The 14713-nt window shown below is 46.5% G+C and overlaps 1 protein-coding gene across 1 annotated transcript; it reads left to right on the plus strand.

Annotated features, from left to right (window-relative positions):
- Nucleotides 1-842: 842 nt before the first annotated feature.
- LOC131748079 (nuclear RNA export factor 2-like) lies at nt 843-12470 on the plus strand. Its single transcript, XM_067023162.1, has 19 exons — nt 843-932; nt 1543-1626; nt 1742-1846; nt 1963-2043; nt 2182-2251; nt 2398-2486; nt 2606-2713; nt 2896-3005; nt 4791-4827; nt 5209-5277; nt 5361-5416; nt 5561-5668; nt 5775-5833; nt 5947-6062; nt 6158-6200; nt 6884-6956; nt 7497-7679; nt 12230-12290; nt 12426-12470. Exons 1-19 carry the CDS (start codon nt 843-845, stop codon nt 12468-12470), a joined length of 1587 nt encoding a protein of 528 aa, XP_066879263.1.
- Nucleotides 12471-14713: the final 2243 nt, after the last annotated feature.

Below are 14713 nucleotides of genomic sequence, written 5' to 3' on the forward strand. Positions count from 1 at the left end.
GTGTCCAGTCTCACCCATGGACGCATACAACTCGGTTCTTTATCAGATGTGCTCCATTGTTTTAAATGTTTCAACGCAGTTGTCCTCTCCTCCCTCCTCCTTCTCCTCCCTTTTTCTCCTCCTTCTCCTCCTCTTCCTCATCCTGCTCCTCCTCGATTTTTCCCCTGATAGTGCCATCTGTCAGATAAGGCAGTCCTCTCTGGACAGGCAGAAGAGTGTCCTTTCTGAGGTTTGTGGGATTGGTCCCTAAGGCCAGGTTGGCACTTTGCCTGCCCTACCATCCTGTTAGCCTAAGACATGGTACGTGGTAAGTGGACCACAGATGTATCTTCAAACTTGTATTTTTGTTCCTCTTTTCAGAATACAGTGGTGGTGGTAGACCACCTCAAGGAAGAAAGAAAGGTTGGAGTTCTTTCCCAGGTAATTCTGGCAAGAGGCACCCTCATTATGAACACGATAGATGTGAGCCTCAGCCCTCACACCTCCAGGAGGATGATGGAAACGTGGTGAAGAGGGATGTCCAGGAGGACCCTGAAGTAAGAGAGTAAGTGACCAGGTAGCAGGGTTTGTACACAGCAGTCCCTGGGACTATGCACCTCTCACAGTCTCCGTGGACTTGTTTTTCTTCTCTCACTGCAAAATTGAAGCATGCTAGAAGTGATATAATGGTTGAGCCATCCTAATTGTAGTGCTGGTGTCAAAGAGACGAGGGTGTACATATGACTTTCTTAGCACTTATGGCCACTCACCCTCCTTCTCTCCACATCCCCCCCTGCAGCTCTCACTGTACCATCCAAGGCAACAAGAGGGGAGTGAGATGCAACAGTGAAGGCCACGTGCCTATGACTGTGTGGAGAAAGAGACAACCTCTGGAGAGAGAAATGGGGGAGGACACAGGAGATGGAACCCCAGGGAGATGGTTCAGGGTCACAGTGAGTATCCTGAAAAATGTATGGAATGTGCAGGAGAGAAAAGCCAGAGGGAGTTGCGTTGATCTCATGTAGACATGCTGGTTTATTTCATTGGGGACAGTTTGTAATCTGTCCTTTTTATTATCAGGAATTGACAGTCTTGTTCATCTAAGGGCAGATTCCGAGAAGCAGTGTAAAGGGAACAGGCTGACTGTAACGAGAACGGAGGAGCCTGTCTCAAAGCAAAGATGGAAACTACTGCCAAGGATATAGAGCAACTCCACATTGGAGTTCTCAGTTTGGCAAGCTGAGTGTGGTAGATGGAGGGTCGAGCCTCTGGGCACCTTGTCTGAGGGGCAAGCAGTGTCTGCACTTGGTAGGGTCTCATGGAAATTTATAAAGTGAAGATCGTCTCTGACACCTTGATTATTTGAAAGAGGGTTTGACTGGAGAAAAAGAGTATTTAGGAAATTCATATTATGCACACCCATAAGAAATCATGCCAGTGGTCCCTTCCCTAGAAGCCCTTTCACGCTCAGGAGAAGGCTGGAAAAGAACAGGAAAATGTTCGTCCTCCAGCCTAAATTCCCTGTTGTCTGTCCTCCCTCCCATCCCTTCTTTTCATCCATAGATTCCTGATGGGATAAAGTATGACAGGACATGGCTAATGAACTCAATCCAGAGCCACTGCAGTGTCCCCTTCACTCCAGTGGACGTAAGAGATGATGCCAAAGCCAGATGCTTGGGCACAGGGAAGGGGGAGAGAGAGACCTGGTTCAGCAGGGTCTGTTAGCTTCTGATACTATTGCTGTTGCATTCAATCCCTGTAGTTCCACTTTATGAAAAAAGGGGCTCGGTTCTTTGTCCAGGAAGCTAGCACTGCCTCTGCATTGATGAATGTCAGCTACAAGATTTGTGACGAGGAGAGACGAAAGGTGTGTGTCGAGGACATTACGTGTACCTCATACTGAGGAAGGAGTACAGGCCAGGGGTTGGTTGTCTTCTTTGGAACTAGGGTTCGTGGTGCTTACCGCACTTCTTCTTCCTGCAGATACCTGTCTTTGTCAGCCCCTCCGCTGTTCCCTACTCTGTGCGGGATAAGTTGAAGCCAGAAGAAATGGAGCAGCTAACGGTAATGCAGACTCAAGGCATGTTATGTGCCAACACTCAGACCCCCCTCTCCTTCCTCAAGCCCCCTGTCCCCCTCGCCCCCGATTTCCCTGCCACCACCACAGCCTCAGAGCGGCTCTCTCCATCTCTCTCTCCGCAGCTGACCTTGATCAAACGATTTGATGTCTCCAAGCAAGCTCTTGACCTCCAGAGGCTCTGCGTTGACCCAGGTATGGCTGACAGCAGTAATTCTAGAGCTGGGGAGGGCAGAGGGGTCTTCCTGGAGGGAGACTTAGGGATGGTAACATGCAGAGGGGCTGGTGCTGGCCCCAGACCCCACTCAGCCATCTGATTCCCTCCCCTCTCCTTCCTGAAGACTTGGTGGGACATGATATTGATGTAATTCTGAATCGAAGAAGCTACATGGCCGCCACCCTGCAAACCATCAGAAAGAATTTCCCTGAGGTGAGGTTGTAAGCCCAGTGCTGGTATTAAGGTAGGGGGTGGAAGAGATGGGGTGGAGGGCAGATTTGTGCCCAAGGTCCTAGATAGTAACCTTCACTCTACCTCTTCTTGCCCCACAGCTGTTATCCTTGAACTTGAGCAGCAACAGTCTGTACCAGCTGGATGGCCTGTCTGACATTATACAGATGGCCCCCAGGGTCAAGGTCCTGAACATCTCCAAAAATAAGGTGAAAAGAGGGAGCCAGATCAAAGTTAGGGTGAAAGTGGGGGGGCATGTTAGTGGCCATCAGAGTGATGACAGGAGGAAGGGGAAGGTACCTGTGGGGGAGGGGGGGCCTGGGGGTGCAGGGATCCGGATGTCCCTCTTTCCCTGGGATTCCTTTTCCCACTTCTGCCCCATATTTCTCAGCTGAAATCTGTGTGGGAGTTGAGAAAGATACAAGGGCTGAAGCTTGAAGAGTTGTGGCTGCAAGGGAACCCACTGTGTGGCACCTTCCCAGACCAGTCCACCTATGTAAGGTCAGTGTGAACACCCTGTCACCCTTCTTGGTGACCTTCACCCATGGGAGCCTAGACTATCTGTGACAGTGCCGCTTTGCAAAAGGTGGCAGCCCTGGTCTTCTGGGAGGATCACAGGCCCCACCTTCTGCTCTCTCTGTGCCTATCACCGGTGAGGAGTTTCCTTCCCCTGAGCTGCTCACCTCTGCAGGGGCTCTGGGGTCTGTTTCCAGCTCTCTGCACCAAGGCCTCCCAAGAGTGTGCCCCAGGAAGCAGGGCTTCTCCTCCTCACCGGGACCAGGAGCGACCAGCCTTGATCCAGATGCTGGTGCCCTGCACTGAGAAGGGTCCTCCAGTCCAGGGCCTCATGCTGAGACAAGCCTTCCTTCCTTGTGCTGAGATGGGGTTTCCCTCCTCCGTTCTGAGAGGGGCCCTCTTCCCCTTCCTCCAAAGTGGTCCTCACTCCTCTCTCAGGTTGACATGGGGGCTTTCCTGCACAGTGCTGGGGGCTGAGGCCGTGGGTGGCTGCTGTCATGACATCCATTCTGCTGGCCCAATGCCAGGAGCTGGACCCTCCTTGGGAAAAGGCAGGGGTCCTTGAGTCAAGGGGCCAGACGTGGGCCACCGCCAGTGATCGGAGTGCTTCCTGAGGCAGGAGTGGAAGGCAGAGGGCAGAGGTAGTAGAGGAGACAGAAGGACAGACCTCTCTGGGGCACTTCCCATCCCTCCCTGCACATGTCACATCATCCCGCCTGGTCCTTCACAGGAGCCCTGGGCAGCCTGAGACAGATATGATTACTCAGATAAAGAACCAACTCAGACAGGTGTAGGGGTCATCGGGAGAGAAGATGGTGATCATCAGAGGGGGCCACGGATCCTCAGCCCCATACCGAGCTGGGAGCAGACCCTTTCCTCCTTCTGGGGAAGATGTGCCCCCATGGCTACTCTCTTTCCTATGCCCAAGTCTGGCTGAGCTCACACAGGTGACAAAGTTTCAACCAGCATCCAGTGGGCCCCCAGCCCAACATATGCATATTTTGCATTCCTACCTGGTGTGTCTGGGAGATTCTAGGGCAGGTGAAGAGCCACAACACGTGTGCCATTGCCCCTTTCTTCTCTCGTCTTCCCTGACCCTGCCCATGGGGGAGCTTCTTTCCCTTCCCTTTGTTTTCTCTCTCTCCTTTGTCTCTGTGCCCCTCTGTCTCTCTCATCTCTCCCCTCCTACCTTCACTCCCTTTCTGTTTTCATCCCCCTCCATATCCCTACCTGAGCCCCACCTCACTCACCTCCCTGCCCCAGCATCCTGGGCTATCCCTCGGGGGTGTCTGGGTCTTGGCAAAGTGCTGGACCCCCAGTGAGGTAGCAGAGCCCCGGGCTCCCACCCCATTCTCTCTTCTCCCCACAGCCTTCAGTAGGGCCCTGGAGGAAGGAAGGGTGGTGAAGGAAGCCCTGCAACATGGGTTTGAAATGCTGGTCCCTCTGGCACTGGAGAAGGGAGTCCGAGTAATCTGGGTGGGAGCTACCTAGGGAAAGGAGAGGAAGGGAGGGAGGGAATGAATATTAAAGTGAAAGTATTGAGAGAGATGAGGAGACAGTGCCTTTCAGACAGTAAGATGACAGATGCTCAGTGCTCAACAGGGAACTGGACCAAAAACCCTTAAAATCAGAAGCAGAGGTGGGCAAAGTGGGCTGCTGGATGGGCCAGAACACACTGATCTCTGTTTATGGTATTAGCATTTTAACTCAAAGGAAGCATTGCAACTTTGAACTATCAACCACCTCTTCTCTATTTTTGGTTTTGGACAGGGCCATCAGAGATTGTTTCCCGAAGTTATTACGCCTAGTAAGTGCCTACGTAAATCATTGTCTCTTACAAATGTCGGTGATCTCTGCACCTGCTCTCAAGCCCTTTGGGTCTTGCCTAGAACACATAATAGCATCAGAACCTTAACCATTTGGGGGGACATGGACTCCTGAAAATGACATGAATATACTTTCTGGAAAATACCCATAAATATACACACGCACACACACAAGTTGCATATTACAGTAGAGACTTCCAGGACCTCATGATGAAGACATCCACTGTAAGCTTTCCCATGGAATTTCCAGGGCCCTTTCATGCCTGACCTCTGACCCTCACCCTCCTGGGCCCATCCTTTTCCCGGATCATCCAGGGCCACACCCCTGGTCTCCACTCCTGACTTCCTCTTCCCTTCTCCAGGATGGCCAGGAATTACCATTACCAGTTACTGTTGACATTGATGCTCCCTACATAGTAAAGCCCTGCAAGGTGAGGAAGAGGATCAAACAACATTTGGGGTGTTGCAGGGAGGCTTTATCTACTGCATAGTCTCAAATGCCTTTTGATTCCAGGGCAGCTTCTTTGGATCTAATGAGCTGAAGAGCCTAGTCCTGCAATTCCTGCAGCAGTAAGTACCTCTGGGAAGCTGAGCAAGGGTGGAAGGGGCTAGGACAGGTGAGGCCACCTAAGCACAGGTCTGCTCAGGGGAGTTTTCAAGTCTCATTTGAGGTCCAGACCACAGAGATAGACTGTCCTCATTGCTCCCACTCAGGTACTACTTGATCCATGACTGTGGAGACCAGCAGGGTCTCATGGGTGTTTATCACGAGGAGGCCTGCTTCTCCCTGACCATTCCCTTCCATCCTGAGGACCCAGCCCCGTGAGTATCACAGCACAGGCTCTGCTCCCAGGCCTTGTTGCTCCCCAGCAGACACAGGCCAGCTCTTTCAAACACCCACCACCCACTGTTGCTCTTTGTCTCCTAGAAGTAGCTTGTGCAAGTACTTCAAGGACAGCAGGAATATGAAGAAGCTCAAGGACCCCCGTGAGTGTGTGATGTGATGGGAAGACTGGGTGGGAAAGGGTGGTGAAGGGGTCAATCATAGGGCCCAGGGTGTGGCAGCCCCTGACCTTCGCTCGCTCCCCTTCCCCTCACAGACCTGCGGGTCCAGCTGCTGAAGCACACAAAACATGACATTGTGCACACCCTCTGTGTGTTGCCCAAGACTCAGCATGACTTCAGCTCCTTCGTGGTGGACACGTGGTTCCAGACGGTGAGCACCTGCTGCATCCCTCGGGCGGGCACAGGAAGCTGCAGGTGGGTAGGAGGTAGAGGTGGTGATTGGGCACCTCGGCTCTTCCCTTTCAGGAAACGATGCTCTGCTTCTCTGTCAATGGGTTGTTCAAGGAAGGTGAGTGTGTGTAGACACCCCTCTCCAGATCCCCCACTGCTCCCTCCACCTGGCCAGGCTCATTCCCATAACCAGCCAGCTTCCCTGACCCCTTCCGTCCCCTCCCTTCCCTTCCCTTCCCTTCCCTTCCCTCCCTTTCCCTTCCCTTCCCTTCCCATCCCTTCATTTCCCTCCCCTCTCCTCCCCCACTTCCCTCCCCTCCTTTCCCTCCCCTCCCTTCCCCTCCCCTCCCCTCCCTTCCCTTCCCCACTGTGTTCTCCAGCCCTCAGTCTTCCCACAGAACACCCAGGTCTGAGCTGTGTCCATGCCTGTCTGCCCTGCACACCCTGGGTGTTGGGGACACAGGCTGTGGAGTTTGGTGGCTCTCATCCCAGATCCTTACTCTGAGAACTTGGGCCGTTACTTAACCTCACAGTGTCTGCATTTTCACAATGGGGTAGTAATATCCACCTCTTGGGCAGCTGTGAAAAATGCATCCCATGAACTTGTGAAGTGTTTTTTAGGAGCCCTGTCACTGGGTGCAGACTGCTCCTATAGTTGCCCTCCCCATTCCCGACACCCTGGCCCCCGTGAACAACTGCCCTCTCAGCATGTGTCCAGTCACACCCTGACTGGGGACCGCCATGTGAGCGTGTACATCATGTGCGGCTCTACGGGGTACTGTTGTTTGTTTGCTGTTGAAGTGGAAGGAAGTTCTCAGGGCTGTGTGCGTGCCTTCACCCGGACCTTCATCGCTACCCCTGCCAGTTCTTCCAGGTGAGAGCCCTGTTGTGGGCGGGAATGCCCATCCCCACCTGGGCTCAGTGCTGTGGGAATGTGGTGGCACAGACCTTAGGTTTACTCAGTATTGTGGAAAGCTAGCAGGGAGATCCCAGGAGGAGTCTAGCCTAGTGCTTAAGAAGAGCATGGACTCTGGAATTGGCCTATGCGTTCTCTCCTTTACCCAACACTCACTCGCTGTGTGACCTTGGTCAAGTCACACGACCTCTCTGTGACTCAGTGTCTTCTTCCGAGAATGGGGATCAGACTGTCCACTCCTTGGGCTGTGGTAAAGGGTAAATGCGAAAATGTCCGTGGGTTGGGGATAAACCTATAAATCGAATGAAGGTGGTAGATAGTCTCTCCAAAGGTGGGCTCTGTGGGGATGGCAGAGGTACCAGTCAAGGAACCTGGGAGACAGACACAGCAGGGGTATGGAAGGAATCTAGTTGCTGAGTGGCAGTGGGAGCAGGATCGTTATTTGGGGTGTGGGGTGGTCCATCTGTCCAGTTTTCTGAGGGCCCATTTTTCCTCCAGCCTTTTCATCATGAATGACGAGCTGTTTGTATGGGATGTCAGCCCTAAAAAGACCCAGAGCACATTCTGCATCCCAGTACCCACACCCTCCACCAGCTCCATGCCCAGTTTCTACTGGGAGCAGCAGCAAATGGTACAAGCTTTCTCCACTCAGTCTGGGATGAACCTCCAGTGGTCTCAAAAGTGAGTATTGTGTGTGCATGAGGATAAGAGGGAGCTGGGAGAATGAGAGAATTAAAAAGGGAACACACAGACAATTTGGAATAATAAGTATTTGGATATTTTGCTTCCAGAAAAAAAGGAAGCTCATGAAAAATGTATCCTAATTTTATGATGATATATGTGAAGCATTTTAAAAATAGTATTATGCTCAGATGACATGATCTTTTATATGGAAAATCCTAAGAAATTTGCTAAGAAACTGTAAGAATACATAAACAATTTCAGCAGAATCTCAGGATATAAGATCAATCCACAAAAATCATTTGTATTTCTATACACTTACAATGAAAAATCCTAAATTGAAATTAAGAAAACAATTTTATTTATTGTAGAATCAAAAAGAATAAATACTTAGAAAGAAATGTAACTAAAGAAGTGAGAAACTTATACTTTAAAATCTTCAAAACATTGTTGGAATAACTTAAACAAAACCTAAAAAAATGGAAGGACATTCTGTGTTTGTAGACTGGAAGACTTAATATTGTTAAGGTGGCAATACTATTCAACATGGTCTACAGAGTCTACACCATATCTATCAAAATCCCAATTGGCTCCTTTCCAGAAATTGATAAGGTGATCCTACAATTCACATGGAAATGCAATTGACTCAGAATAGTCAAAGCAATATTGAAAGGGAATAAATTTGAGGACTCACAACTCCTGATCTTCACAATTTCAAAACTTACTACAAAGCTACTATAATCAAGATTGCGTGACACTCACATTTGATAGGTCAGTGTAATACAACTGAGAGTCCAGAATGAAACCCTGACATTTGTAGCCAATTAATTTTCAATAGGTGCCAAAATAATTAATGGAGAAAAAAATAGTCTTTTAAACAGGTGGTTCTGGGACACATGGGTATTAACATGCAAAAATAATAATTTTGACCCCTATCATGCACCATACACAAATATTGACTCAAAATGGATCAAAGGCCTAATGTAGAATCTACAACTGTAAAAACCCTTACTGACTTATTTCACTTAGTATGATAACCTCTAGGTCCATCCATGTTTCAGCAGATGGCATTATTTCATTCTTTTTAATGGCTGAGTAATATTCCATTGTGTATATGTACCACATCTTCTTTATCCATTCCTCTGTCGATGGACATTTAGGTTGCTTCCATGTCTTGGCTATTGTAAATAGTGCTACAATGAACATTGGGCTGCATGTATGTTTTCAAATTATGGTTTTCTCTGGATATATGCTCAGGAGTGGGATTGCTGGATCATACAGTAGCTCTATTTTTAGTTTTTTTAAGGAACCTCCATACTGTTCTCCATAGTGGCTGTATCAATTTACATTCCCACCAACAGTGTAGGGGGGTTCCCTTTTCTCCACAACCTCTCCAGCATTTATTGTTTGTAGATTTTTTGATGATGGCCATTCTGACCCGTGTGTGGTGACACCTCACTGTAGTTTTGATTTGTATTTCTGTAATAATTAGTTATGTTGAGCATCTTTTCATGTGCTTTTTGGTCATCTGTATGTCTTCCTTGGAGAAATGTCTATTTAGATCTTCTGCCCATTTTTTGATTGGGTAAGTGAAGTAAGACACAGAAAGACAAATATCATGATATCACTTATATGTGGAATATAATAAAAACGATACCAATGAACTTATTTACAAAACAGAAACAGACTCACAGTTCTCGAAATGAAACCTTATGGTTACCAAAGGGGAAATGTGGGGGGGAAGTGATAAATTAGGAGATTGGGATTAACATATGCACACTACTATATATAAAATAGATAACTAATAAGGACTTACTGTATAGCACAAGGAACTCTACTCAATATTCTGTAATAACCTATATGGGAAAAGAATCTGAAAAAGAATGGAGTTATATATAACTGATCCACTTTGTTGTATACCTGAAACTAACACAACATTGTAAGTAAACTGAACTCCAATAAAATAAAATAAAAACACTTAGACAAAAACAGAGGTGTATATCTTCATGACCTTGAATTAGGAAATGGTTTCTTGTATGTGACACCAAAAGCACAAGCAACCAAAGAAACAAATAAATTGCACTTCATCAAAAGTAAAAACTTCTGTACATCAAAGGACACTATCAAGAAACTGAAAATACAACCCACAAAATGGGAGAAAATATTTGCAAATCTCGTATCTGATAAGATCTACTATCTAGAATATTGAAGGATTTCACAACTCAACAATCAAAAGATAAATATCCAATTTAAAAATGGGGAAAGGATTTGAATAGATATTTCTCTAAAGATTGTATACAAGTGACCAACAAGCACATGAAAACGTTCTGAACATCATTAATCATTAGGAAAATACAAATCAAAACAACCACTTCACATACACTAAGATGGCTTTAATCAATGAAACAAAAGATAAGCATAGGTGAGGATGTGGAGAAATTAGAACTCTCATATATTACAGGTATCAAGGTTCAGTGGAGCACTTACTTTAGGAAAAAGTTTGGGGCTTCCCTGGTGGCGCAATGGTTGAGAGTCCGCCTGCCGATGCAGGGGACGTGGGTTCGTGCCCCTGTCCGGGAAGATCCCACATGCCGCGGAGCGGCTGGGCCCGTGAGCCATGGCCACTGAGCCTGCACGTCCGGAGCCTGTGCTCCGCAACGGGAGAGGCCACGGCAGTGAGAGGCCCGCGTACCACACACACACACACAAAAAGTTTCGCAGTTCCTCAAAATGTTAAACACCAAATGACCCAGTAATCCCACTCCCAAGTATATACCAGGAGAAATGAAAACATATGTTCACTCTAAAACTTGTTCAGGAACGTTCATAGCAGCATTATTGATAATAGCCAAAACATGGAAACAACCCAAATGTCCTTTAGCTGATGCCTGGATGAATAAATCTGGTACATCCATATAGTAGAATATTATTCACTCATAAAAATGTACAGTTCTAATATATGTCATGACATGGTCAACCTTGAAAACATTATGCTAAGTGAAAAGCCATTCACAAAAGTTGAATATAGTATGAAATGTCCAGAATCGGCAAATCCACAGGAACCAAAAGCAGATTGGTGGTTGCCAGGTTCTGGTGGAAGGGGAGGAATAGGGAGTGATCACTAATGGTTAAGGAGTTTCTTTTCAAGATGATAAAATTATTTTGGAATTAGATAGTTGTACAATCTTGTGGATATCCTAAAAAGCACTGACTTGTATTCTTTAAAATAGTGTGTGCATTATATCTCAAAAAAAGATGGCTGGAAACTTAAAAATTTTTCATTTAATGGCCATCATCAAAAAATCTACAGACAGTAAATGCTGGAAGGGGTGTGGAGAAAAGGGAACCCTCTTGAACTATTGATGGGAATGTAAATGGATACAGCCACTATGGAGATCAACATGGAGGTTCCTTAAAAAACTAAAAATAGAACTACCATACGACCCAGCAATCCCACTACTGGGCATATACCCTGAGAAAACCATAATTCAAAAAGAGTCATGTACCACAATGTTCATTGCAGCTCTATTTACAATAGCCAGGACATGGAAGCAACCTAAGTGTCCATCGACAGATGAATGGATAAAGAAGATGTGGCACATATATACAATGGAATATTACTCAGCCATAAAAAGAAACGAAATTGAGTTATTTGTAGTCAGGTGGATGGACCTAGAGTCTGTCATACAGAGTGAAGTAAGTCAGAAAGAGAAAAACAAATACCATATGCTAACACATATATATGGAATCTAAAAGAAAAAAAAGGTCATGAAGAACCTAGGGGCAAGATGGGAATAAAGATGCAGACCTACTAGAGAATGGACTTGAGGACATGGGGAGGGGGAAGGGTAAGCTGTGACAAAGTGAGAGAGTGGCATGGACATATATACACTACCAAATGTAAAATCGATAGCTAGTGGGAAGCAGCCGCATAGCACAGGGAGATCAGCTCGGTGCTTTGTGACCACCTAGAGGGGTGGGATAGGGAGGGTGGGAGGGAAGGAGACGCAAGAGGGAAGAGATATGGGGATGTATGTATAACTGATTCACTTTGTTAGAAAGCAGAAACTAACATACCATTGTAAAGCAATTATACTCCAATAAAGATGTTTAAAAAAAAGACTAGTATGGAATCTAAAAGAAAAAAAAAATGGTTCTGACAAACCTAGGGGTAGGACAGGAATAAAGATGCAGACATAGAATGGACTTGAGGACACGGAGAGGGGGAAGGGAATACAAAACAAAAACAAAAACAAAAGCAAAAAGATTTTTCACTTGTTATTTTCTTGAACATCTTCCTTGATCAGTATATATTGAATTCCCTTGTTCTTTTGCAGAGCTCTACTTTTCTGTTTTGAATTCTAGTGGACATAAATGCTAGTGATAGATGGTTTGGTTTTCACTGGATCTTTCTTTGTCATTACACATAGTGTTCATACTGGTACATGTGTCCCAGCAAGAAAGTGGCATAGATTTAGTGGTGGCATTGCATTGTCAGCATGACTGTACTGTGGTACTAATGGAGATCACCTGTTCTTCTCCCACGGCAGGTGCCTTCAGGACAACGAATGGAACTACACCAGAGCTGGTCAGATCTTCAGTATGCTCAAGGTGAGGGCTGGGAATCAAGTGGGGTAAAGATGAATGTGTCTGGGCCTTCAGGGAGGCGAAAAAGGTGGAGGCTGGTGGCCTAAGAATGGAACTTGGGGAGCTAGCTGTTCTGACATCCTGACTCCTTCTCTCCAGACCGAGGGCAAGATCCCAGAGGAGGCCTTCAAAGAAATCCCCTAAAAGGAGAGCTTGGATGCCATCTTTGTCTGTCTTCATCCATATCATCATTGTTTCTCTTTTCTCCAGCCTCAGGCCATGCCCATGAACGGGGTTGGAGGTCTGGCCGACAAAGAAGCCAAAGTTACCTTGTAGGCCCGGTAACATAGCCACCTGAAGGGTCAGTTGTTTCTGTATTTTCCCCACTCACGGTTGCTGTTTGTTTTCATAATAAAGAGTTATGTTGCATGTTGTATGTTGTGTGTTCTGCATTGCTGTTCCCTGCCCCAATCATGAGCCAGTGGGTCCAGGCCTGAAAGGCCTTGGTTGCCTTCCTGCCGAACCCCCTTTGACCCTGGCAATCTCTAGCAGATATATCAGGCTTGACTCCATAGGTAGTTTGTCAATAAATTCTGATGAGAGGGGACATGATATGCTTCCAGGTATTGGTTTTTGGAGGCAGTGTGACTCAGTCAGATGCTCTACCTGGAAACTCTCAGAAACAGGAATATGACCCGGAACAACGGAGGCTTTGCAAGGGATGCTGACTGGCTAGTGGAGGGCTTTGGAAGGAAGGAAAGGAAGATGAGGATGTACATGTTTTACTTCTTGTCCCTAATCATTTCCAGAGACCATACCATGAACAATTTCAAGATTTGCATACAGGTGAATGAGAAACAGGCTTTTTCACACCTCTCACTGTGCTTCCATAGGGATTCTCATCCATCCACTGTACTGCCCCCTCTCCCTTTCTGAAGGTGCACTGTGGGAGGGATCTCACTTCAGTACCTTAGAGTAGAGGAGAGTCAGCCTGTCTGCCCATGCATTTCTCATGTGCTTGAGGGGGTTGAGCCATTTCATTTCACTTCCAAACAAACAACAATAACATGGAATCTTACATTATGGTCAGGTCTGTGTGACCTTTGTCATCAATGCAATTAGTAGTACAGAATTGCAGGTAAGAGTTGAAAGGGACACTTGCACAACTTATTTTCTGTACTTCTGTAATTTTTGCACTTTAGACAACAAGCAGGCATAATTTTTGAAATTAAAATAATAGCAGTACAAAATTTCAAGTTACAATCGTATAATTGAAGACACAGGTGAGGTACCACCAGTTTATAAATTATGCCTCCATTTTGGGGTCTTGCATAAGTTATTTCCTACCACTTGCCACTTTTCAGTCCTTTATGTCATTTACATGAAGGATCCATATATTGTCTTGTGAATGTCTTAAAAAATATGAACTAAGGAGATGATTGCCATTAGATAAGGAATAATTCCATGTTATTCCATGTAGTGCCTCAATGATCAGAGACAATCTTGGCATTCTCACCTAAAGAACTGAACAGAAATCACAGTGTATACTCCTCAGCTGCACTGTGAAGAATAGAGGTAGACTCAGATGTAAACCAACAATTGCATTGTCTGGCTCAACTCATGCTGTCTGAGATGTTTGAGTTCCCTCATGGACAGGAAAAACAGAACTCATCACATGGCCCCTCTACTTCCTCTCTCTACATCATCAGGCTTCCACATCCTTTGCCTCCTTCCCTAGCCAGCTCAGATGCTTCCTTGGTCTTCCATTCACTTGTTCTCCTGCCAATTCCTTGCTTTCAATTCCCTTGCTCTCATGATCCTAGGCAAATGCTAACCCTGCAGCCTGTCTCTCTCTCTGTCTCTCTCTTTTTAATCTCCAACTAACTTGTGTGCCTTCCCTCAGAATTGCTCTGGCTCCTGTGTGGTACTCTCCACTCCCAACACTTTGTCCCAGAACTTTTCTCTGAACTTATGCCCTTACCCCTTAGATCCCTGCTTGTACCCCCCACCCCCAGCCATACTAGTGCTTATTTTCCAAAATATGTATTCCATTTATCCTATTTACCTGCTCATAAGGTTTTAATGGTATCATTCCCTGAATGATCACAGGATTTCCCTCCAGGCACTACTCCTTATGATCCTACCACCCTGTAACCCCTGTGCTGGAGAAAGCCAGTGTTTACATGTGAACACTTCATTCCCTCAGTGGCCATATTGAAGGGAAGAGGCATCAGACGCATATCATGCAAGATTAGACATTGTACCTCACCCACATCCAAATAAAATAAAGAAGGAAAAATTGGTGTTCAGCTGTTCTTAGCACCCGAACATGCATCAAAGAAAGGTGGTGAAGTACTGGTAGGAGGGCGCACTTCCTAGGGGTTGAGGATGGCGAGTGTCTGTGGCAGGGCCTGAAATTCTGCAGCTGTAACAGGATCCCAGGTGTG

Source organism: Kogia breviceps, chromosome X (assembly GCF_026419965.1).
Source record: "Kogia breviceps isolate mKogBre1 chromosome X, mKogBre1 haplotype 1, whole genome shotgun sequence".
Classification (NCBI taxonomy): Eukaryota; Metazoa; Chordata; class Mammalia; order Artiodactyla; family Physeteridae; genus Kogia; species Kogia breviceps.

Excerpts from the sequence above, each read along its gene's own strand:
- LOC131748079 (XM_067023162.1), top strand. The coding sequence starts at position 843 with ATGACTGTGTGGAGAAAGAGACAACCTCTGGAGAGAGAAATGGGGGAG. Across the intron at positions 1,847-1,962 it reads GTGACGAGGAGAGACGAAAG|ATACCTGTCTTTGTCAGCCC; the intron begins GTGTGTGTCGAG and ends TTCTTCCTGCAG. Across the intron at positions 5,669-5,774 it reads CATCCTGAGGACCCAGCCCC|AAGTAGCTTGTGCAAGTACT; the intron begins GTGAGTATCACA and ends TTTGTCTCCTAG.